Below are 25,594 nucleotides of genomic sequence, written 5' to 3'. Positions count from 1 at the left end.
CTAGTCCTAATAGTGAGCTCTCTTGAGATGCTGTCGCATTGAATAAGGTACAAGAGTGATTGACAGTGATTTCTGACATCAGCTTTGGCCCTCCACATACACACGTCACATATAAATGCACCAATGTGCATGCTCACCTACACATGTAGGTGTCCACAATATGCATGTATGCACGCATGTTCCCTCTTCCACTTTCTTGCTGTCTCTCTCACATACATGTGGAAAGAAAAAGTTACAACCACCTAGGACTTTTCAGGACCCTTCAGCCCAGAGCTATGAAAAAGGGAGACCACATTTCTAAGGCTGCTAACTCATGCTGCAACTGGAAACTCTGAAACATTCATGAATATTGTAAGATATAAGTAATTGTGTCCATGGATTTCTCCCAGGGAGGAGAAATCCCTGTGAAGGAATATTGGCTGCTCTGTCTCCTGTGATGATTGGGTGAAGTGACCATCCTCTAACTAGACACACATACAGATACTGAGAGTGCTGTCCCATGCAGGGAGGACTCTGTACCAGGGGTGTGCCTTTTGAAGTTTTTCCTCTCAGCTCTTGGCTCTTCCATGAAATTCATTACATTGTTATTATAAAATAGTTTCAGGGAATAGAACATTATTACACAATAGTGACAGGGAATATGCTGACCTCCTGGTGTTGCCATTTGAAGGTCTTCTGCTTCCTGCCTGACGTATTAAATACTTGTCTGTGTGCCACTAATCAGCAGTGAAGCCTGACTTTACATTAGAACTCAGTGTCTTGGTGCCTGATTTTCTACAACAGGATGCACTTAACAATTAATGTATTTTTTGTTTCTGTATGTGAAACTGCTTGTCTGTATGTGTTCAATGTGTGTGCAGGTACCTGTAGAGGCCAGAAGAGACTCTCACGTCATTTGGAATTCAAGTTACAGGCAGTTATGAGCTACCCAATCTGCGTATTGGCAGCCGAGCCTGGCTCCATTGCAAGAGCAGCAAGTGTTCTTAACTAAGTTCCAAGCCTTCTTTTCAGTCCTCTCAATAGTGCACTTCCTAAAAAACAAAATAGATCTGTTTTGTCTGTTTCTTCTCTCTCTCCCGTTCTCTGTTTAAACCTTTTCCTTCATGCCCCGAAGAATACATGTGAATTATATTCCAAGTTATAGGTTCACTTTGGGTTCTGTAACCAATGTGGAAGACCAGGTCTTGACTGTCCATGTGACATGGTATATAAGGACACATGTTTTCACAATCTTTCCACATAAAATTTTGATGGAATAGTTTCACAACCTTGGGTTTGCAAGATGTACTTACTTGTTAAATGTTTGTTTTTAACCGCAGAACTGCATGCTGCTTGGAGGACGGAAGAACACAGATGTTCCACTGGAGGGGTACTTAGTGACACCAATACAAAGGATATGCAAGTACCCTCTCCTTTTGAAGGTACTTAAGGTTGCAGTGTTCATTAGTGCCTTACTATTTCATTGATTTAAAAAATATATTTTAAAGATGCCAGTATTTTAAAAAGAGTAGACCATAATTACTGAAAAAATGGATATTTTGTCATAAATTCCTGTATGGAATAGGAAACAAACCTTTTGTAGAAAGGCCATTAAAGGAAGCTTTTAGTGCTCTTTGAAACACACATCTTTGTTTGAGTTTCATTTAGAGTACATGCATTAGCTTAGAAGAGACCCACATTAAATCCATTATGACTGGATTACATAGCACTTTAAATAATTCCACCGTTGTTCTATTTTTGGTTTCTCCATAGTTTGGTGGATTGATGTTAATGAAGTTAAGGTTAAATTACACAGTTTCAAAGTAACTGGTTAGTTTTTTGTCAACTCAACACTAGCTTCGGTCATCTGAGAGAAGGGGATGTCTATTGAGAAAATACTCCGTCAATTTAGCTTATGGGCAAGTCTGGGGGGCATTTTCTTGATTAACAATTGATCTAGGAGGGCTCATTCCACTCTGGGTGGTGCCACCCCTGCGAGGATGAATCTGAGTTGTATAAAAATAGCAAGCTAAGTAAGCCATGGGAACCTACCAGTACACAGCCTGGTAGCCTCTGCTTCAATTCCTGCGCCTAGGTTCTGCCTTGATTCGTCTCATGATGGACTGTAAGCTGAAGCAAACCCTTTCATGGGTCATGCTGTATATCATTACTAGAAACATAGCTGATACTCTTGCCTTTTAAATAACTATTGTAAAGGTGTTGTGTAGACCATACGGAACAAGAAATGGCAGAATACAGTGTGATAAGCACCCCTATTACAGACAGTAATCACCACACTGACAATTGCTGCAGTTATGAAAGCAACCAGGGTTTTTATTATGATCATACAATGTTGTACAGGAGTTGTGGGTCTTAAACTATAGCCTTAGGCATTACAATATTAGGATAGGGAATTTGAGGTAGGGTTGAACACATGAAACCTGAGTTCAAATCACAGGTGTTCTCTCTATAAACTCTCTGTCCGGGGTATGTAATCTAATCTCTTAAAGACTTTTGCCGCATTTGGAGAACAGAGATGATGATGGGGATGATCATGCAATCATAGCATATGAATTTATGTACAAGCACATGCGTGAATGTAGGACTATGAAAGGATAATTGATTGTGCTGTCTTACATATATCTTTAGTATAGTATGTTTTGAATTATTATTATCATTCATGTCTATTTGATTCTTATTTATCTTACTGAATTTTAGATTGAATCTGTTTTTAAGAATACTATGGACATGTAAACTGATGTGTTGGCTTACCTTTTGGAACATAAATGTTATGAAAAGTAACTAGAAATAAATCTTGTTATAATTTTATGAATTGCATAAGTTGACTGTGTTGTAAAATTTGTGTGTTTGAGTAGTATATGTATTGTCATATGTACTAGTTGGTGTAGGTTTGTGCACATGTGTGAGTGTGCTTATACATGTATGTTTGCATGCACGTGGCAAGCCATTAGTGAAGTCCATTTGTCTAAGGTCTTGATCAAGTTTGTTTTCTCTATCAAGTAAGAAATTAAAAGGCAGGAAGAAACCAGTTGGTGCTGGCATATGCCTTCAATCCTAGAACTCAGGAGGCAGAGGCAGAGAGATCCCTGAGTTCTAGGGTAGCCAGGACTACATAGAATCCCTGTCTTGAAAAAAAACCCAAAGCCAACCCTCCCCCTCAAAAAAAAACTGAGGCAGGAACTAAACTTCATTGAAAGTGTAAAAGTAAACATGCACACACACACAAACACACACACACAGAGAAGTGTAGAGGGCATTTGGAAACTAAAAATATGGATTGAATCTTTAAAGTATCTTTAATGATATAGGGCAAGCCCCCACTGGTCAGCCTTTTGACTGGTCAACTTTAAAAATCAGATCTGGTTTGGTTAGATTGTCCGGTGATGTCCTATGGGCACTACTTGGGTGCCATTAATGATTTCCTCCAGGCCTATAAGTTTGATGGTAGGGTATTTGGTACCCTCAGTCAATTGGGGAACTTGGGCCATTAGCATACAAGATAAAATATTACAGTGGTATGAAGTTACCTTTGAAAGAGAGGGCATACCATAATTAGAAAAGATGGTCTCTGAGTCAGGTTCAGCATTTAAGAGGGTAGGCCATAGGCACATAACCAATTTGGATCCCACTTCAATTAATTAAGTTAATAAACTCTCGTTAGGTCTAAATACAAGCTCTCTCCCATGAAGTGATGGAAACCTTTTTTTTAAAGAATGAGTCTAGTGGATAACATTTATTCTTTAGACCTGGATTTTCTGTTGTTAAGGTGTTACATTCTCTTCCTTCTGCTTGGAGTAAGAGACTGACTTTATGGCTTGTTTTGGCAAGGGAATCCTTTTTAAGGAATTGGCATTCCTCTGGGTGGCCCATTCTAGCAGTCTGTGATTCCTAGGTTTGTGCTTATTCCCCCAAGGAGGTGACTCATGTTTAGATAGAGGACGGATGTTCTTGGGAATGTTTGTCTCCCAGGTTTTCTGTGTGAGGTTAGGGTAGCTAGGGAAATCTCCTCAGTCCTAGTTTCCTTAGGCAAGATTTGGGACAACAACCAGGAAACTCTTTTAGGAATGTGGATTCAGATTAGGATACAAATGGTGAATCCAAAACCAAGAGATAGCCCATTGGAGGGTCAGAGTGGTAGGGATGGTCTCCAGGTAAGTAAGAGTCTGGTCTGGTTGTGCCCATGTGGATTCCAGTTTTGTCCACCATGAATAATAAGGGTGATTTTGGAGGGTGTGAGCCTTGTAACTGGGAATGTCCTTTGGGAAATCCCATGGTTAACCTGCAGGTACAGGGTAAGGTTTTGTTGTTGTTTTGTTTTTGTTCTGTTCTATATTGCAGTAATTTTTTTACATATTTGGATCTTTGGACCACACATCTAGTTACTCGTGGTTGGAGAAGACCATTACAATCATGTGGCATCTATCATATTGATAGTAATCAGAAAGTATCTGTGGCTGTGATCTTCAAAATATGTATTGTTTTGGAAGAAATTGAATGAGTTGGTCCTCATGGGTGTCCTGTCCAGTGCATCCCTCTTTGTCAAGGTCTAGGGTGATTTTATTTTTAGAGTGAAGGTCCCTCCCTAGAATGGAGGAGAGAAACAAGAGGATGTCTGTATGGACACTATGCCTGGCATGAGCAGTGTGACTTCACATTCCTGTCCTTGTCTGTCATACAGAGTCTGTGGATGGCATAGGGTTATTGACAAGGAGGAAACAAAACTTCCAAAATGGCCATCATCAAGAGAAATGATACCATAGCCTATAAAGGAATACTCATAATATCTAGAGGGCAGTAACTGGCAAACCCAGTGAGAAATCCTTGCCTAGAGGGGATAGCCCAATCATGCATAGTTACTGAATTTGAGAGAGGGTTGACACTTGAAGATCAGTTTGAGCTGGCCTTTTCTTGGGGACTCTTGCTTCAGGCAAGCCTGAAACAAAGACTAGGCATGGGTATGCTGAAGCCATGTGTCTAGTCCTGTAACTCCAACTGCCTTGGGGCATCGGTGGCTAGCAAAACAGAATATGGGTCTCCCATAGGAGGTGGATGAGGCTTTTGGTTGGAGTCTAATGTATTGACTAATAGTAACTTTCCTGGACAGAAATGAGGAGGTGCTTTGTGTGCTCTGGAAAAGCCTGTCTATAGTTCTGAGAGATTTTTTTTGGAATTTTGTCAGCTGGTGATTTGAGTCACCAGTGATTGTTTCAGGGTCTGGTCAAAGTCATTGGTGAAGAAAGTTTTACTGTGTATGAGACCTTGGCAATTAGGCACATCCTTAAGTCTGAATAGGTCTAGGGGCAATATATATTACCCATATCACTTGGGTTTCTTGACCTAGCTTCCTCAGGTGTCTTTTAGGAGATTCCTAGCCTGTTTTAACTATCCAGGAATCTGGGGCTGTCAAGCACAAGGTAGATGATGCAGATACTGCTGAATTTCCAAAGCTTTAGTCAGATTCTGAGAAATGAGCAGACCCATTGTCACTCTAGAGACTTTTAAATATTCTTTCCCCTGTCTTTGTGTACCTGAGGCCTGGAGATACATTTTGGGGGGTTATGTTTCTGACATATCCTCATGTCCTTGTACCACCTGACAGGTTGTTCCTTTTAGGCCTTGTCCCTTGAACATTCTTTTGTACCACTTGTCTCAAGTGATATGTCTGATGAAGGAATTTAGAACTTTCACTGTAGGGAAGTTACCATCTGTGATTAGGTGTTAGCCACCATCCTTGGTGATGTCTGACTTTAAAGGCTAAAGCTGGTTTTTCAGAGCTCTTTCACAAGTCAGCAGAGATTCCTTCCAGAGAATGGGGCATTCCTTGTACCCCAGTGCAGTCCTCTTGACCTCAGAGTCAGCCGTCCTATTTCTCTGGCCACTGGGTCATTCCCTTTCTGATATCCAGGACAGTGGATTTTAGCCACGTGAGTGATCAAAAGGATAGCATTCAGAAGACTAAGAATGTCTTGGGAATACTTTATAGGGGTCTCAGCTGTTGTTAGGAGGAGGCCACCTCCTTCATGTGGTTATGTGGGCAAGGAGGATGAGGAAGCCATATTTGGAATCTGTGTAAATAAATATTGACTCTTTTCCCTTAGGAAAGTTCCAAGGCTAAATAAGTGCTTTCATCTTGATTAAGCAATAGAGTTTGGTGATATTGGTTCTGATTCAAGAACTTCAAATTCAGTGATTATTGCATATCCTTCAGATTCTTTCTGTCAGATTCTTTCACAAAGGAAATTCCTCCCGAGTAGAGGATCAATCAGGTGGTTGAGCTGAGAGACCGGATGGGCTACACAGTTGTATATGAGGACCTCCTGACAGGAAGAGAGAGGCTCCCCTTTCTTTTCTGAAAGACTGATGGCCAAGTTCAGGCTTGGACATGTTTTGAGAGTAATTTCAGGTCATTCCAGTATGAGGGTCTAAGTGTTGAAGGAAACTTCTGTGAGTTAGATTTGCAGTGGTTCTCAACCTGTAGGTAACAACCCCTTTTGGGGGGTCCAATGACCATTTCACAGGGGTTGCCTAAGACCATGGGAAAATACTTATGATTCATAACAATAGGAAAATTACAGTTATGAAGTAGCAGTGAAAATAATTTTATGATCGGGGTTTACCACAACATGAGGAACAATGGCATTAGGAAAGTTGAGAACCACTGTGTGGTTTCTCTTATTATTTAGAATGACCCAGTGTAATGACATGTGATCTGTGAGGGGAAGCCCTAGGAAATCTTTGAGACCCAGGAATCAGGCAACTGCTCACACGCATCCAGAGCAGTGCCTTCCTTCCTACCTGATGTAATTCCTTAGCTATCTGTATGACTTGAGGAAGTGGAACATGCATTGGGTCACTACCCCTGGAGCTGTTCCCTGTCTCTTAGCTATATACAGGTGAAACCGGCTGACTAGGAAAGCCTAAGGCAGGAATTTTGGCTAATGACTTTTCAAGTCTGTAGAAGGCTTGCTGGAACTCAGCAGTTCAACTCTGGTAAATTCTTCAGCTTGAGTCTCTTTGAGGCCTGACTCAGCACTATGTAACCAGGAATCTACATTCTACGGTATCCTATAGCTTCCTGGAAGGCCTTCATCTGGTTGAGGGTTTAGGGGAACATGCTTGGGAGAGCAGGAAGGGCAAGATGGGTCAGAGCCATTCTGGTCCTAAAGCTCTGAGCCCTTTGGAAAGTCAATGCTCAAGTAGACAAGTTCTGCTTTGTATACCTGGGCCTGTGCCCCAGACACCCTGTAGCTTCTATCACCTAGGAAATAAGGAGGGATCTTTTCTCTGGGGTATGAGGTTTCTGGTTGGCCTGTGTAAGAAACCATCTACAAGGTCTTAAGATAAGCTCATCCCATCCAGTCTCAGGAAAGAACTAATCAAACAAGGCAGGCTGCCTTAAAAATCCTAGAATGGAACAGTTCAAGTAACTTATCCTGTTCTGCCTGTGGGATCTTCAACAGCAAGTAGAAACTGATTATGGGGTAGAATGAGATAACTGTCTTTATGACTCAGCACTTGCCAAGCAATGGTGGTAGCAGTAGCACACACCTATAATGCCAGCACTCTGGAGGCAGAGGCAAGCAGATCTCTGGGTTTGAGGCCAGTCTGATCTATAGAAGGAATTCTATGGCAGCCAAGGCCACACAGAGAAACTCTGTCTGGAAAAACAAATCAAAAAGATCCAGCAGACTGACTAAGGAGTCTTATTAGGGGAATCTTGGTGAGGGCTATGTGAGAATTAGAAACTACTGGATGTCATTGACCATAAAGAGATCTTGGACTGCCTTCTGTTTGTTAGGGCCTGTGCTAATGCCATGTATGGAATGTTCTGTGTACTAGAACATTCAACCAAGCATCCTTATTTCATTAGTCCTTTATGAAGATAAGTCCCCCTCTGACTTTTAGCTTCAGAAGACAGAGTTTCTGATCAAGAAAATAGGCAGAAGCCTTAAGATGACGTATGACCACAGGAGTGGCCATTTTAGCCTTTTCTATAATGTTGTATTTCCATCTGTCTGCACTGAAGTCTTGACATTACTCTCCAACAAGCAAGCAATAGTGTTCTGCCCTGGAGGGAGAAGCAGTCTGACCTTGAGTCTAGACAAAAGGTTTCTTCTCAACAGAGGAGTAAAGTATGGGGAACTATGAAAAAAATGACAAAAGTGCAGTTCTCCCCCTGAACAGGCAAGCCATTGAATGAGACATCATTCTGAGGGTTGGCCTGATATACCCTGAATTGTTGTAAACCTTCAGGACCACGAACCAGGCGAAAGAGGTCAGTGTTAAGAGTCTCACTCCTTATTCAGGCATGAATCTAATCCTATGCTTCCTACAGTCAGTCACAAATTCCCAGGAAGCCTACCTGGGCTGGAAGCCATGGCTGCTGCCAGTGATTTCCCTTACAGATGAGACAGGGTCCAAGAAGTCTCTGAGGACATTCCCAGCAGGAAGTGACCTTCTTGTACACAGAGGAAGTAAGCCTTAGGCTTAGACTTGTATGGGGGAGGTGTGAGGGAACATCTATCTGGTTGGCTCTTGTAGTGACCACTAACTGCCCATAGTGCTGGTCCTTGTTCCTTTCTTTTCATGGTTTTATCATAAAAAGACAGAGTTTGTGACATGGACAAATTAAAAAAGCCTGCTAGTGTTTTGTCTGGAACAGCCACTAGTGTCTGTAGTTTTTATGAGTGTCTGAGATGGATGAGTTAAGAGTGTGGATTGCATCCTCAGTGATTCAGAGTGCATGGATATATTTCCCAGTGGGAACCTCCTTGTCTTCTTGTAGTGTATAACAGGGACTAATAAAGAGTTTTGACCTTAGCCTTCTTAAGACCCCTCACAACACAGTAAAGCAAATGTCCTTTCCATTCTTCATGCGGTCATTTGCATTTCAGAGGGACTTCTGAGAGGGGTTAGCCTTATCCCCCATAGGGAAGTCCTTATCCACTTTGGCCCCTTGGTCAGTGAGGAAGTTACTCTGGCTTGAAGAACCTGATCTAACTCTTCTCTTTTCTAAAGGGCTAATGTTTGTTTTAATAACATCATTCCATTTTTTGCACCATACTTCATATATCTGGTTTAGTTGTTCAAAAGCTCAATAACACTTGTCTGGATTATCCATATAACTTCTAAGTTCTTACTTCATGTCATTCAGTTCTGCCAGGGTAAAGGAGGCCTGGACAAACATAACTCCTTTTGTCTCTCCTGACTCTTACCTGAGATGAAGCAAGCCCCTTTGGGTGTTGGGAGAAGGCAAGGATATGTAGGTTACTGTGGGCCTTGGACTTCCCAGAGCTCAGGATAGATTCTTGGGTGTTTTTTATTGACTTCTAGGGACTTCTTGGTGAAGTTTTTCTTCTAATTTCCCTCCTTTTTCCACATCATCTCTCCCTAGGCTAGAGTTTTAGCCATAGTCCACTGATGTGTCATCTTCTTTAATATGAGAGCAGACAGGAATTGTAACAGAGACCTTTCTTATTTACCAGTGAATCAGTATGAACCCCAGTTAGGTTGCCCCCAGACCAGGTCTTTGTAGAATGGTTTATACCCTATGAAGGTAGTCTCCAGATTAGGCCCCTCAAATCTAGTTCTCAGACCCTAAGGAAAGAATGTTGAAAGTCAGACAAGATAATGCCCTAACAAAGTCCTATACAGTCAGAGGAGACTAGATAAAACAAGACCCTACTCAGTCAGAGAAGACTGGATAAGACAAGACCCTACCCAGTTAGAGAAAACTAGATAAGACCCTAACAAGACCCTACCCAGCCAGAGAAGATTAGATAAGACCCTAAAAAGCCCTGCCCAGTCAGAGGAGACTGTGATTGTCAGGATAGAGGTAAAAAAAGTCAGTGTCATCAGAGTAAACTTCAGGAAGTCTCTTTCAAACCAACTGCCTGCCTAAGAGATCTGCAGCCTCAGCCCACAGAGTGGGTGCAAGCATAACACTCTCAGGCAAAGCTATCTGAAAGAATTCTCTTTCACTCTGAAACAAAGGCAGTAGAGCTAGATTTGAAAGTGAACTCTCCCTATCAAAGCAATGGGAAAAAGAACATTACTAGCCTACAGTTTCCACCATACCTTAACAGTGGTGGTGTTCCTGTCCCAGGATGGGGGAAGGGTGCTAGCAAACGCAGTGGTCACCCCATGACATGCTTTCATGGTTTGACTCAGTTTATTGTGACCTTGGTATTTAGGTGATCCTCAGGAGGACTCCCAGGCAAGTCTTCCAAAAATGTTACTGTCTCGGCAGGGAGAATTGCTGACACAGCAGGCAACAAACTTTGTTAAAAGTGAAGAAGCTACCCACCCACAGGAGACTCCCAAGAAGTGCAGAGGTGATCCAGAAATACAAACCCCAGGGAGGGTTTGAAGTTTTTAAATTGTGTTTGTGGTATGACCAGGGGTCCCATCCTTTATTTTGGGACAGTCAATTTAAAAAACGAAGAGGGAGCTGTTAGGCCCACAGCCTCATGGGAAGTGACACATGTCCAGGGCCAGCCTTAGGAATGTCTGGATACGCATGGGGCTCTGTGTGTGTGTGTGTGTGTGTGTGTGTGTGTGTGTGTGTGTGTGTGTTGGGGTGTGTGTGCACAGCCTTTGTTCTGAGTGAAGAATCCGGAAGTTGATCATCTGACTGTTTACCTATAACCTCTTTCATGGCTGTCTGCCTGTCAGGGTGCTTACCTGCCTTCAGGTTATCTTTTCTTAATTGCTCTCTACTTTTATTTTTTGAAGCAAGGTCTCTCACTGAGTCTAAAGCTTACCCACTTGGCTAGGCGACCAAGAGTGTCATGGATTCTCACAACTCTGCTCTGGATCTGTCTGTAGCAGTGGGGTTATAGGTGCAGACCACAACACCCAGCTTTTGACACAGATTCTGGGGATTGGAATTCGGGTCCTCATACTAATGCAGCAGTCACTTCATGGACTGAACCACCTCTGTCGCCTATAAAAAACATTTTAAACATTTTTTAAAAAAACAACAATTTCTTATTACAAAGCATATCTAAAGTTGCTTGGCTAAGCCATGGAAAGACTTATGCAAAGGCAGGGACCTTCAGCTGTACAGTTTTGACACAGTCTGTAACATGCGGCATCAATACCATCATGGCTCTATAGGTTCTGATGTTCTGAGCATCCCTGCAGGTCTTCAGTTAAGGGACTCAGTGTGCTTATAAACTTATCACCGATCCCTTGTTGGAATCTCAGGTATTTCCTTTATTATAAGGACCAGAAGGGAAGGTTAAAAATACATCATAAACAAGAGGTTGTATTAAAATCCTCATGACTGATCAGGGATGACCTCAAGTGTTTAATTCTTTTTTTTTTATGAGACAGGGTTTCTCTGTATTGTTTTGGAGGCTGTCGGTCCAGCCCGGCCTCGAACTCACAGAGATCCACCTGCCTCTGCCTCCCGAGTGCTGGGATTAAAGGCATATGCCACCACTGCCCGGCAAGTGTTTAATTCTTAAAAACAAAAAAAGCATCATAGATACATTCCTGTCTCAAATGAAGAGAGTAGTTGACAAATATGAAGCAGAGTTGACTTCCTTGCTCTTTGGGGCAGATTATTTCATTCAGAAGGAAAAGACTTATATGTATACAGATCGGCTAATGCCAGCCATTTGCTTATGTATACAGATAGACCAACGTTGAAAGATTAGACTTGAATTCTTTTTCAGTGTTTGTATTTATGTAGAGGAAAGTATTAAATACACTGTGTCATGTTGTGAAGAACTGTGAGAATCTGAGAGCGAGTGACCATCAGAATCATGACTTGTCTTTTGCTTTTGTTTATTTCACATTACCTAATTCATGTCTTAATTCCTCAGATTAGTATTGGGTACCATTCCAAGGGTCCACATCCTTTCCTGGAGATTGATATCCACATTTCACATAATTTAAAAAGGCTCACTTACATGTCTCTCTTATGGACTGGAATCCAGAATAAAAATTTCAGCTTCATGTTGGGAATAATGTGATGTGTATCCCTTTGGTGTTGGATCCTATCAAATGTAAGGTCAAAGTTTATTTCAAAGTATTCAACAGTAAAACAACTAAGAATTGCCTGCTTTCCCATTGCATGTTGACAAAAAAAACATCTGAAATTATGCTTCAGGGTTTCTGTAATTGTGTTAGTGCCTTGATAATGACAACTGCTACAAAGAAACAAATGACTAATTAAAAAGTGATGTGGTCAAAGTTGTCTAGACAGTGGGTGAAGATGTTTAATTTTGTGCTCCCAAACAACAGCTAAGAAGACCACTTAATATACTTAAAAGATTGCAGATTATTCCGCTTTTGATATTGAAATGAAAGAAAAAAATAAATAAAATTTCCATCCCCAAAGCAGAAACTGATAATTAAATAAGGAAGCTTCCAAGTTCATGGAACGCTACTGCTTTACCAAGAAGGAACAAGAGCAATCGATGGAGATGACATGTCTTGCTCCCTTGATGGTGGGATGCTATGAAACTGGCCAATTGATTCTTTTGGCTGGAGCGTAAAATATATACAGTGTTGCTTTATTCATGGCATATCTTTATAGTTTCTCAAAAGATACCAGAAATAGGAATTTAATTCAGTTTTGAAACTGTGGTGCATTTTTTTTTGAAGATCTGCTAAAGACTCTAAGAAAAGGAAATTAAAGTGTACTGATTGATATGCTTCTGTTAGAATGAAAATCAGTTTTATAAAAACTATGATCGGATTCAGGTGTGATGTTTGATAATTTGAGATAGAGAAAGAAGAAAAAGAAACCTCGTTACATTTCTAAAATACAGGTTAAGTTTGAGGGGGAAATTACGGTGACTGCAGAAATGAGCATTAAAGTAACGCTTACTCACTGATTTGACCTTTTGCTTTTGATCCCTATCTTAGTGGAGTTTGTGATGTCACTTAGCAGCGTGGCTGTCACAGTCTTTGTCGTTTTCATTTCCTGGTCAGTCTGAACCTGCTGTATACACCACAGAACTGGAGATCAAAGGGTGGTTTTATTTTTGTGTATAAACAGGAATTACTGAAGCGGACTCCCCGGAAACACAGTGACTACGCAGCGGTGATGGAAGCCCTCCAAGCCATGAAAGCTGTCTGTTGTCTGTTCCAACATAAACGAGGCCAAGAGACAGATGGAAAAACTGGAAGTTTTGGAAGAGTGGCAGTCACACATTGAAGGCTGGGAGGTACGTGCACTTTGCTCAAAGTTTCAGCTTCATAGAGTTGTGGACTCACATGCAGCACTTCTTTTCAATGCATGGAACCACAAGTGGCCATCTTCCAGCAGCCCATGGACCACAGTCAGCTCTGAAAGTGCGTTCCATGTTACTTTCACACGAGTGTAAGATGGAAGTCATCTTGACCTCAGAAATTTGTGATCAAACCAATAATTACTGTGTGCCTCCAGGCTTCAGCACTTCAGGATTTGGGATACCATTCTTCTGTTCTGGTTTTAGTCAACAAGTACCTAACCTGAATGCTTGGGACAATAAAGGATTGTATGCTCTGTGATGCCATCTTTAGACTCTTAAATTGGGGGAGCTGGAGTCTACCGAATCCCTCTGTGCTTTGGTTTCTTCATTTCTAAACCGAAGAGAATGTCTACGATTTGGTGTCCTTTGTCTAGCAAGATGAAATGTGTGAGTTTTATGAATCAGTAAAGAATGCTCTTTGTTCATTTTTTCTTTAAGATAAAAAAGCAAGTAAAGTTCCTACTTGAGAATCAAATGTTTGTGGCTATGGTGACTGATGATGCTGGGTCTCAGTTATTCCACAGGAATGGAATCTTGCACTCCTGCTATAAAAATAAGCCAAAATTCTGGTTTAAAATAACCATAATTTAAATGAATATGAACTTTGGGCTAGCAAACTTCTTCATGTGATAAAGTAAGCATCTAAGATAATGAAAGGACAGAAGTATAAACAGCAATGAAAATGTACAGCCAAGCACAACTCACATAAATCTAGAGATTGCTTTTATCCTTGGGGAGTTGTCATTAACTAGCTTTTATCTTCAGTGTGTTGAGTTTTGTTGAGACCTAAGATTATATTCAGCCAGATATGCAAAGAAATGTCAAAACTAACCTGGGACAGTCTTCCTATTTGGTCATTCTCTGCTGTGAATCATCTGAAGTGCTGACTGGGGTCTGACTTAGCTTCCTCTGTGCCTATATTCTTCCATTTTGAGTGCTTAGGGTGACCCTCCTGCAGCTTGATTGCTGCCTCTTTCAGTCAGGGAGAATGGGTGTGTTTTACAGTTGATTCATCATGATGATACCATCCCTGCAGAGCAGTTGGCCTGCAGGCATGAGAAAAATGGAGCCAACTTTGCTTTTGCAATTTTGTCATTAGTCAAATACTGGAAGAAAGACCAACTCTCTTAAAGTTGCCGGATTTGTCTGTATAATCTGCCAGGCCTTTTGCTAAAACAAGAAGTTCAGAGACTCTTTTCAGAACTGTGGAATCTGCTGCTGCAGTTTGGTTTCCTTCTAGTGCGTAGCCAAAAAAAAGACAAAAAAACAATGAGTCTACTTCAAGAAGCTGATTTGCTTAAACACTATTGTTTAGCACAGCCTTGGGTTGTATTATTTTACAAGTAGCTCACATCAGTTAGTCCAGTTGCTATAATTTGCATTTTTTTTGAGGCTGGCCTCAAACTCACAGCGATTCGCCTGCCTCTGTCTCCTGAGTGCTGGGACTAAAGGTGTGTGCCAACACCTGGCTATAATTCACATCTTGAATATCTCCAGATACCCATGTGATGAAGACTGGGTTCCCAGCCATTGGTGCTATTGGGTGGTGGTAGTACTTTTAGGAGGTGAGGTGTAGTGGAAATAAGTTAGGTGACTGGGAAGGGTACCTTCATGAGGTAAGCAACTTGTCTCTGCATACACTTCCACCATGATGTTCTGTTTCACCATAGACCGAAGCAATAGGGCTAAGTGGCCAAGGACTTCAGTTTTGGGATACACAAAACTAAAAACAAGCCTTTCCTTCTTATCCACTGATTTATTTCAGATATTTTGTTATAGTTACTGAAAGTTAGCATACCAGCCCTAATTTTACGATATTAAAAATGTAGCCTGTAAGCTGAGGAAGTTAGTGGAGCTTCATCAATTCTGTCAAGGATGCAGGAAACCAGCAAGAACTCAACTGTGTCAGAGACAGGGCAACTGATAAGAATGGCTAGTTCCAAAGAGAGTTAATGCCCTCTCTTCTTGAGAAGATTCTGATAATGAATTAGTGAGATATGGCCATAGAATTGAGAGTTTGGTGACTTAGTAGCTTAGAGATGAGTTGAGCCAGTTGCTTGATAACTTCTTCTTACGTCTGGCTATGTACCCCAGCCCACTATAGTGAGGAGGGGAACTATTAATTCATTTTTAGAGCGGGTTAAGGGATGTTACTCATCCAAGAGAACTCTGTAGAAGCCTGGAGTTGGACAGGGTTAACCTGGCCCAAGAGAGAACAGGACGAGTTAAAGAGGTACTTCTGGCTGTTAACAGTGGTTGCTGATGTATGTTAAGACTCTTGTGTGGTTAGTACAGTCCAAGTTCTCATGAACATGTACATGTAGGTGCATGGTGATATTCACAGAAGGCAGAATTCTTTGTAGGCTTTTTGTAGTCAGGAGCTTCGGTGAATGCCAAGAATGGGCTTCTTGGGAAACTCCTGCAGGTCTTTCATGACCACCTCAGGGGCATAGCACTCCTACCATGAATAGCAACTGTGTCTTGCAAGTGATGGATTTATATTATTTTCAGTTTTGAATGGAAATTCTTCTCATTCACTTATCTAGGATGTCATTGTCCCTTCAATCAAGGAAAGGTTTTGTTTTTGTTTCTTGAGACAGGATTTCTCTATATATTCCTGACTGTCCTGGAACTCGCTATTTAGACAAGGTTGATTCCATCTCAGAAATATGTCTGCTGGTACCTCTACTTCCTAAATTCTGGAAGTAATGGCATCACCATCACTGCCCTGCAAAAGGTTTTGGTTTTGTAATAAATTCTCACAAATAATTTGCCCATGTAGAACTTTGTGATAATAAGTGATCATTTGCACTTATATGTAGAATTTACATATAGTTGAAATTTCTTGTTCCCAAATCATATGAAACAAGGTGGGGGGTTTTGCGGAGACTTGGTGTTTAGTCTGGGCTCTCATGAGTTGTTTCCCCCCAGCCCCAACAATACATCAACTTCATTTGTAGATAGTGTGGGTGAGTGACTTCAAGGGTCCAATGAAGTGAGTGAGAGTGCTTTGAATTCTATGAGAGTTCTGAAAATATGATGCAGTATTTTGGAGTTTTGCTTCAGCAGTCAGATTTTTTTTCAAATAGGACAAAAAGATCCATAATTTTTTAAATAAAAATATTTCATTTTTGTTCTGCCAGCCTAAGATTATCAATTAGCAAACCCAAAAGAAATACTTTTTAAAACTACAAATTACATTCTTTTCTGAGCAATGAACAACTTCTTCAAAAAAAATGAACATTAAAACAGAAGGGTATAGGAATGCTTTGGCTTCCCCTGAAAACACAAGTAGTCAAATGGAGTTGGATAAATTTTGTGTACAATGCACAGAGAGTGCTAGCCCAAAAACCATGGACACTACCAGACCCATATCTAATACCAGGAAAGAAGAGCCCTCATAGGAAACTAGAGATAAGATTTCCCCAGTGAACATGTTAAATTATATTCTTCTTTTAATCACAGAAGGTTCTATACCATTTTATTTGGCAGATTTAATTTTTACAGACATTAAAAAAGGCAAACTAGGAGAAGACTGTCTATGGCATTGTTTAAAATGGCCATTGGTAAATAGCTGCAGAGAGTTACCTAGGCAGTGCCGTGTCTGAAGGTGTGCTTCCACACTCAAGCAAGAGGGGTCAGTGGCAAAAACCTGCTTTTTCATCACTTATCTCCTTAAAACAGGACAGGACAGGATGAGAGGGCCACACCCTAATCACTGAGGTCACAAGTGGCAGCTAAAGTGTACCAGCGCTCTGTACTCTACTTGGTACCTCTGTTTTACTCCCTCAACAAAATGTTCTCTCAGTAAGGCTTTCATTTCTCCTCCCAGCTGGACATAATGCTTCGGATGGCTTTAACTATTTATATATCTCTTCTACTACTTTCACTTTCTTCTTTTTCTTTTTGGTGGTATCACTGTCCCCCATCTCCAGCCTCACCCCCACTTTCTAGCACAGTTTTAGGCTTCTTATCCTTCTTTTTCTTTTTCTTCTTCATCAACCTGGGGAACTACTGGAGGGGTCTTATTATACTCACTTTCACTCTCCTGCTTCCTTTTTATGATGTTTTGCTTCAGCAGCTAACTGAGGGGCATGTACTGCTTCAGCAACCAGTGCTTTCTTTCCAGAATCACTGTAGTCAATGTAGTCCTGTTTCCAGGTGGGAGGGGTGTTATCTGTAGTTTTTTCGTGCTTGTCCAGAAGGCCCTGCTTTTTCATCATCTTCTGTCTAGACTTTGGACCTAAACCCCACTTTCGAGGATACATGTTTCTCTCCATGATCACCCTCTTTATCTTGGCTACCATACCATGGTCACAGGTAGAAATCACTGTTGTGGTCATCAATGCAAAATAGCCATGCAGATGGTAAAGACTGCAATCTCGTGGTTGACCTCAATGCCATCCTCATATCGGAGAACACCAGAAAGCATGATCTTGGTCCCATAGAAGATTACATTCACTGCACTGTCTTTCATAACCAGACATTTATGAGATGTCAACAGCTTTTCCAAAGGGTAAACAACATGCCACAAGTAACTCTCATTCTTGTGGTTATCGTACAGCCACTGAGCATCAAGTACATCATGCACTGTCACCATGTGGTTCTTTTCACTCATGACTCCAGAACACACCCTCTGAAGTTCCTGCAACTGACCACCAACTCCCTATAGCAAGTTAAGGTGCACCAGAGTGTCTGAATGTAAGTTCCAGCTTCACAGCTCACCCCAAAGATTCCTAATATTCTTTCAGGACCATATTCTATCATTTTGCTCTCGTAGGTAATTCTTACCCGAAGTTGCCTCTTTACTGCAGCAATAAGTGGAGGTCGCTGAAACAGGGCACCTGTCAGAGTTTCTAGGAGCTAGGAAGCTGAGTATCCCCTTCAATAGCATTGTGCAACTGGACAATTCCCACGTACTCTTTGCCTGCACTCTGTTGTGATTTAACCCAAAGAGTGGCTCATTCAGTGCACATGATTAAATAACCAGTCACTTTGGGATCTATTGTGCCACTGTGGCCTGTCTTCTCTACCTGAAGTATTCATCAGATCCAGGCTGTCACCTCATGGGAAGAGGGGTTAGAGGTCTTGTCAAGATTAATGAAACCTGATATAGTCCCTAATCTCCCTCTTCAAAGGATTTGAACCACAAGGAATAGGTGTGTAGTGTTTTGTCCTTACATTTAGCTTATCAAAATTCTTTAGTAACAAGGGTCACTGAGAAGTGTCTAATTGAGCCACTTTAGATTCTGGTTTGATAAGAAATTCTTCAGTATGTTGTATTTCAGATACATCTTATTGTAATGGCATCTGGTCTTTTTTTCTTCTTATGCTTCTTTGGGACAGTAATTACTTCTGCATCCACCATCTTGCACCATACTGCATGTGTCCCGCCCAAGCCTTCACCAGCTAGGAATCCCAGCAGCCAGAGTTTATCCCTAAGAATTTCCTATTTTCATAGTATAAGAACTCAGCTGGTAACAGTTACTATAGTACTCTATTAGATACTTTTATTAGGACTGTGACAAAATACTTGGTGAAAGCCACTTAAAGAAAGGGCATTGTGGTGTGGAAGGCATGGTTGCAGGATGCTAAGGTGACTAGTCACATTGTGTCCCCAGAGAAAGCAGAGAGAGTTGGATGTGCAGAGAAAGCAGAGAGAGTTGGATGTACAGAGAAAGCAGAGAGAGTTGGATGTACAGAGAAAGCAGAGAGAGTTGGATGTGCCGATGGCTGATCAGCTGTGGTTCCTCTTTTGCCCCTTGCATGTAGTTCAAGGACTCAGCCCTTGGGATGCTGCTCCCACAGTCAAGTGCCTTTCCTTCTCAGTTACACCTCAGGAAATGCCTTTACAGACATGCTGGTGGTGTAATCTCAAATCCAGTCAAGTTGACAATGCAGATTAAACAGAACAGTTACCTAAGGTTATATGTATCTAAGCCATTGTGCTAGCTAGTTTTCTTTTCTATCAGCTTGACACAAGCTATAGTCATTGAGAGGAAGGGATCTCAAATTGAGAAAATCTCTCCAGAAGATCAGGCTGTAAGCAGGCAAGCCTATAGGGCATTATTTTAATTAATGATTGATGGGGGTGGGCTCAGCCCATGGTGGGTGGTGCCATCCCTGGGCTGATGGTCCTGGGTTCTATAAGGAATCAAGCTGATTTGGACTCCTATCCAACAATGTGAGATGCACTCTCACCCTGAACTCTTGGGGGAGGGTCTAGGCCCTGCCCTGGATGAAATGACAGACTATGGACACCCTCATGGAGGGCCTCACCCTCCCTGGGGAAATGAGGGGATATTGGGGGGGGTTAGAGGGAGGGCAAAGGAGGAGGGGAGGGAAATGGAGAGGGACCTGGAACTGACTTGTGAAGCAACCTTGTTTCTAATTTAAATTTAAATTAAAAAAAGAAATAAAGCTGAGTAAGCCATTGTGAACAAGCCAATAAGCAGCACCCCTCCATGGCTTCTATATCAGCTCCTGCCTCCAGGTTCCTGCCTTGCTCAAGTTCCTGTCCTGACTTCCTTCAGTGATCAACAACAATGTGGAAGTGTAAGCTGAATAAACCTTTTCCTTCCCAACTTGCTTTGGGTTGTGGTTCATCATAACAATAGTAATTATAAATAGAATAACCATGGATTTTCATGTTAAAGTTAACTTTATAGAAACTGTATAGGACAGATTAACAATAGAAAAGGGACAGTGTCAGACTCGAAAATGATTTTGGGACAACCGAACTTTGTGAAAATCTTACCAAACTCTAGCTAAATAATTTTTTTCAAACCTCTTAGCACTCCTGTCAAAACTCAATATAGAAATCTAAGACAGTGGTAATCTTGTTTGGGTTAATTCGGTTAGGGGAGATTGAGGTGACTGATGATCATCTGATGCTGACCATCGGGGAAATACTGAGCTGCCAATGTAAGTGGCTGAAGGGAACACCTAAGCTTGGTCACTTAGCTCATGGTCTGGGAGATCCAACAGCATATCAGAGGTGTCTGCTCAGGTGTGAGAGAGCTTTGGAGTAGATGACAGAGCATGTTGGGAGTACGTGAGGAGGAGTTGACACCTGTAAAGGAGAGGTTCAGGGGAAGCACCAAGTTCCCTTTTAACAATTAATTCTCACGAGGAACTGACCCAGTCCCATAAGATCTGCTTTAATATATTTGAGGTCAGTGCCCATGACCTAGTTACCTTCACCACTCACCTGCCTTTAAAAGCTCTACCACCTCAACATTGTCATAATACGTCTCTAGAACATCAGCCTCTGGGGAGGGAGTTAACCATACCCCAACTGTGCCTGTGAGTCTGAACATTTTCTGAGTTATTATTCTCTTTTTGTTGACTCATAAGTTAGGGAAATTTAACTTACCCAATTTCTCAAACCAATAAGTTTAGGTTTGCAAAGTGGCAACTGAAATAGAACTGATTCTTAGAAGGAGCTATGCTTCCTGCCTGCTGTTTAACAGGAAGTTCATTAAAGAAATGGGTGTTTTCTCAGCGTTTTTGTAATAACTATGGCCAGGAGATGTCATGTTTTAATTGTTCATCTTTGCAGTTATACTTCTTGTCCGTACAGTTTGTTTTCCTAGTTCCAAGGAGAATGGCAGTGTCCACCATATTTTGATAATGAGTAAATGAGATGCAGCCACAAACTTGAGAGTTTCAGAGCACTCTACCAGACTTACTGAACTCATATGCCAACAGTTAATATACTTTGGGCAAGAAATCCATGAGAAGCTTAGTTAGAGCTGTTGACTCATTTCAGAGAACTGGACTAGTCTCAGTTTCAGCCTGCTTTTGGTGGGTCTGTTATGTGGTTTTAGCTGTAGGTTGTGGATTCACACTGAAGTATTTTGATGAAAGAATAGCAATAACATGACATTGTTTAGCAGTCCAGCTTCAAGTCCTTGCCATGTCTATTTGGAAGTAGTCAGAAAAATCCCAATAAAATGTAAGAGAATCATTAATAAAGAAAGATTGGGGGCAAGTGATGAAGGCTGCTATTATATTTCAGAAATAGAAAGAAACAGAAGGGAAATATGACATTTCTTGATTGTTTTTCACATGGAGAAATACAATTTTACATTTTTTTGTTTCTGATTCAGAATCTCATCTTATGGTCCAGGCTAATTTGGAAATTGCTACATGGACCAGGTTTGTTAATGACCACTCAGATTTCACCCCTAATATCACAGACATGTTCCCAGCTCTACAGGGCCATTTAAAAATCAGTCCTTGTTGATGTGAGAATCTTGTTGCTGCTTACATTTGATTTAGTTTGTGATTGATTTCACGATATGTTCTTTTATTATTTCTTGAGTTTGAATCTTCCAGAAGCTGTGGATGAGATTGTTCTGTTTCCCCTCTAGGTAACTTGGGAAATAGAGCATCTTCTACCTTAAGGTAGAACGGAGTAATGAGTGGTTCCTGTTGGTTGAGGAAAAGTGTTTTTGGAAACGGGGGCACCAAAAACAAATCCATGGAAAAATATCATTAAATGAGTGAAATTTTGTGACTTTTTCCTGGTAACATGAATATATCATGCATTTTATTTAACCTTACATTAAACTACTGAAGTTATAATTTGAGCTAACAATTTGAAACTCCAGAAAGGTGAATCAGATACATCTTTTGTGTGTCATATTTGTTTTCTTGCGAATTTAGATGATAACACTGTGATATTTTTCAATTTGTACTTGATTCCATATTTTAAAGAGGTTTTTCTCTGTAAGAGTGTCCAGAGGGTTCATTAAGTGTCCTAGTTCCAAGCTCCCATCTCGATGTCACCAGCCTAGTCAGTTTCTTCACATTAAGTGGGACTGTCTCTGTGGATCTTGGCCAAGGCATTGCATGTGTTTGGGGAGTCTTTGTGGCATTTTGTCTTCTTTAACATTCTCTAAGCTTTTACTTTCTCTTTAATCTTGTGACTGACATCCAGCAAGAAGAGAGGACTGATGACAGAGCTTAATTTTAGTGGGAGTCAATTAGCTAATTAATAGTTTCATATTTTATGCCAGGAGAAAATGTATAGCATATTTCTTGACATGTAGAGATGTTCAAAATCTGATGTTCCTTTTCTTGATAAAGTATCTAATCACAGTTTTCATTTATTAGATACATATATGGTAGGGAATAGGTAGCTGTTTAGAATGAAATATTGTCCTTAATTGTCAAAATAAAGATAAAATGCTAGCCAGGCCAAGTGACATTCTACATTATTAAAAGAATACTCAGTGGTGTTAAAAAGCAGTTTGAAATGTAGACTACTATAGGTCCAGAAAGAAGAAAAGTGCCTGGTGGCTTTGCTACCATTGAATACTTTGAATCAGTTGTTAGGTCTGTTTTATATAAATTGCTTGTAATTATCTTACAAGTGAAAGATCAGGTAACACATTTTTAGGCCTTATGTCATGTAGGAATATTTGCTACTGTCTGAATATGTAAATTGGATTACTTACTTGGAATATTTATTTAACATTCTGGGTAGGATAACATGGCAATGACCCTTTGTACTCACTGGGTAGGTGTGTATTACTCACAGCAAGGGTAGCTTAAAGGGAATGTATTCTGTACCTTCAGTGAAATTCCTGCTAGGAAAGAGTAACTTATATAAGCAACTTGGTAAGTATCTCTTTGTTACATGCTAATTTTAATCAGATTATCCTGAAGATAAAGATACTACCAATTATAAATAACTAGTTAGAAATCATGCTACTGGAATTGAACCTATGCTCATGTTCATGATAATTTGGGACAGGGAACACATGAGAGTGGCTTAAACTATGTAAAGGTTTACATTCGTATATAAACTGCCAGGGTGAATAGAATGAAGAGGTTTCCTAAGACTTTATGTATGTTTGTAACATGGATAAGCAAGTGGACATAAAAAATACATTCTCTGCATTAATTTCCTGTTTAGAATTTTCTTATTACAGATTTGAATTTTCAATTTACTTTAGTTTTTTTAGTCTACTATACAACCTGTACTTGTAATTGTTGTGCAAATATGAAATTACAGTTAATGGTCTGAATATTAAACATCAAAACCAAAGATAGAAACATTGATTTAAACAAGAACCAGCAATTTACCTTTAGATTAAAAGAAGCCAGATACATTTAAAGCCGAAATACTCTTGCTACAGAGACCAGGGAGAGAGAACCTCTGAAAACTTGTGTTCTTTTTTCTTTTCCTCTTAAATCTGACTCAGTGTACCTTGTGACTGGCTAGGTAGCAGCAAACAGACTAAAGTGTTAGCCGGGAGTGAGAGCAGACACAGCCCCTGTAGGACTCCAGTGGTGTTGTTCAGAGCGCTGAAGCTCTGTGCAGAGTTATTTTCTGTGGATGCCTTGGGATGGCTGCTTCTATCTGGCCACTGTTCGCTCAAGCTAGCACTGTGGTAAGAATTAGTCAGAGGCATCGGAGCCCTTTGAGCTGGAGTTAAGGCTTTGGGAGCCACCTTGCTTGGGTGCTGGGAACTAAGTTCTTGCCTCCTAAGCTATCCTCCATCCCATTTTTCAGTTTTTGCTTATTTTCTCCTCTGTAATTAGAGTAGATCTTTAAATTAATACCCCCTAATAATTTAGACGTTTTTATTCTTTTATTTTTGAGATTACAATGTAATCATGTCATTACCCCCTCCCCTTCTGTGGTTCCAAATCCTCCCCTATATCTTGTTCTCTTTGAAATTCATGGGCTCCTTCTTATTTTTTTCATTGCTGTTGTTACATTCATGTGTGTGTGTGTGAGAGAGAGAGGGAGGAGGGAAGAATGTGCATGTGCATATGTGTTCATGTGTTTTCTTCCCCTGATACACACCTGAGTTTTCAGGGCTGACTGTTTGACACTAGATGAACAATTCGTGTGCTCTTAGCTAGGGAGGACCATTTCCCTCTCCCAGCTCCCATTCTCTAGCTCTTTTAGTTGTCTGTGGTTCTTTTGGTGGGGATTAGGCCTCCTGGGCTCCCCCAGCTTCTGTTTCAGCCTGTCTGTTGTAACTTCAGTTGTCTTAGGTAGACCTAGAGTCTCCCTGTAGAATGACCTGAAGACTGATGGGAGGAAGATGCCATTCAGTGTAACTCCTTAACTGTACACTTTGTCCTGTGTTCACATTGCTCCTAATAAAAACAAGAGAAATTTAAAGGAGAATAATTGCATACCAAAATTCAGTTGGGGCTTTGGTTGTGGCGCAGTGACAGTATGCTCGCCTAGCTGCATGCTGCTCTTTGTATGATTTCCAGCACAAAGACAATAGAAACCAGGTGACCAGATACTGCTTCTTTTCTTTGCCTCACCCAGGGATCCAGCATTACCGACACCTGCACGGAGATGCTTATGTGTGGAGTCTTGATGAAAATTTCTTCTGGAAACATTCAAGAGCGGGTGTTTTTTCTTTTTGATAATCTGTTGGTGTACTGCAAAAGGAAACACAGGTAAGCTCATAACAGAGTTACACTTTGGAAGTATTTTCTTCCATCTCACAGGCTCCCTATTCCTGCAGGAGTCCCAGAACTCACCCTGCCTATAACCCATTTCACCCCGGCATGCCTCGCCTGTTTTCTCTGCCTGCTTGATGTGTCCTGACCTACGTGTCACTGTCTTGTGACACTTCCTCCCACAGCTCTCTCAAGGAGAGGCATACCTGTGGGAGATGTTGCTGTGTTTCCCTCTTTCTTGGTTCTGTGTCTGAGCCATTTCCTCCCATATCTGCTGCAGGCACAGCATCTTGGCTTTAGCCCTGATCACTTTCCAGTCTCCTCCTATTACTATCTGGTGTATTTTCAGAATTCATATGGATGACATATTGAGAACCGTGGGCCCACATTCCCTTCCCTGTTACACTTAAGCCATCAGTCCTAAATCTGTACCCGGAATCCATAAGCACCAATAGTGAGTCTCGTTTTTAGTCATCCCAACCTGAAAGCTTATATATGTGATCATCATTTCCAGAGTGTGGGCAGATTAAGGAAGTCCATGAATGCCCGAATAAAAGAATAACAGATATTTATTTGGGAAGCACTCATACAAAGAAGGTAAATAGCCACTGCCATCTTTTGCCCTTGGAAGTACAGGATGCTGCAATACAGGATGATGGTCAGGTCTCAGACTGTCACCCCAAAAGAGAGAGTGGGAGACACTCCTTCTCCTCTTTATAAGGGATCATTGCAGCATACTAAAGCCCTGCCCCAAGACTCTGAAACTATTGGCAGAAACGAATTCCCACTACTCTTGAGCTTTTGCAAAATTGATAATGTCAGTGTAAAAAATGCTGATGCCCTGAGCTCTTACGGTCATACATAAATTATCTGAGACATTTTTCTGAAGTAAAAACTCTACTATGTAT

General features: G+C 41.0%; 1 protein-coding gene, 1 long non-coding RNA gene and 1 pseudogene across 2 annotated transcripts in view; 1 reads left to right on the top strand and 2 right to left on the bottom strand.

The window, feature by feature from the left end:
• Window positions 1–24,554, bottom strand: part of LOC121138771 — a 31,328-nt gene extending 6,774 nt beyond the window's left edge. Inside the window, exon 1 of the long non-coding RNA XR_005875635.1 lies at window positions 24,411–24,554. This is a non-coding gene — a long non-coding RNA (uncharacterized LOC121138771). The remainder of the gene's footprint in view (window positions 1–24,410) is intronic.
• Window positions 1–25,594, top strand: part of Prex2 (phosphatidylinositol-3,4,5-trisphosphate dependent Rac exchange factor 2) — a 273,913-nt gene that overhangs the window by 66,405 nt on the left and 181,914 nt on the right. The window contains 4 exon segments of the mRNA XM_005066754.4: window positions 1,320–1,421; window positions 13,013–13,090; window positions 13,092–13,181; window positions 24,550–24,683. Coding sequence (XP_005066811.2) covers window positions 1,320–1,421; window positions 13,013–13,090; window positions 13,092–13,181; window positions 24,550–24,683 — 404 coding nt within the window.
• Window positions 17,108–18,876, bottom strand: LOC106020846 (annotated as a pseudogene).

The sequence above is a fragment of the Mesocricetus auratus genome, unplaced genomic scaffold, assembly GCF_017639785.1.
Source record: "Mesocricetus auratus isolate SY011 unplaced genomic scaffold, BCM_Maur_2.0 Super-Scaffold_6730, whole genome shotgun sequence".
In the NCBI taxonomy this organism is placed as follows: domain Eukaryota; kingdom Metazoa; phylum Chordata; class Mammalia; order Rodentia; family Cricetidae; genus Mesocricetus; species Mesocricetus auratus.
This window is presented reverse-complemented; position numbering and strand designations above follow the sequence as displayed.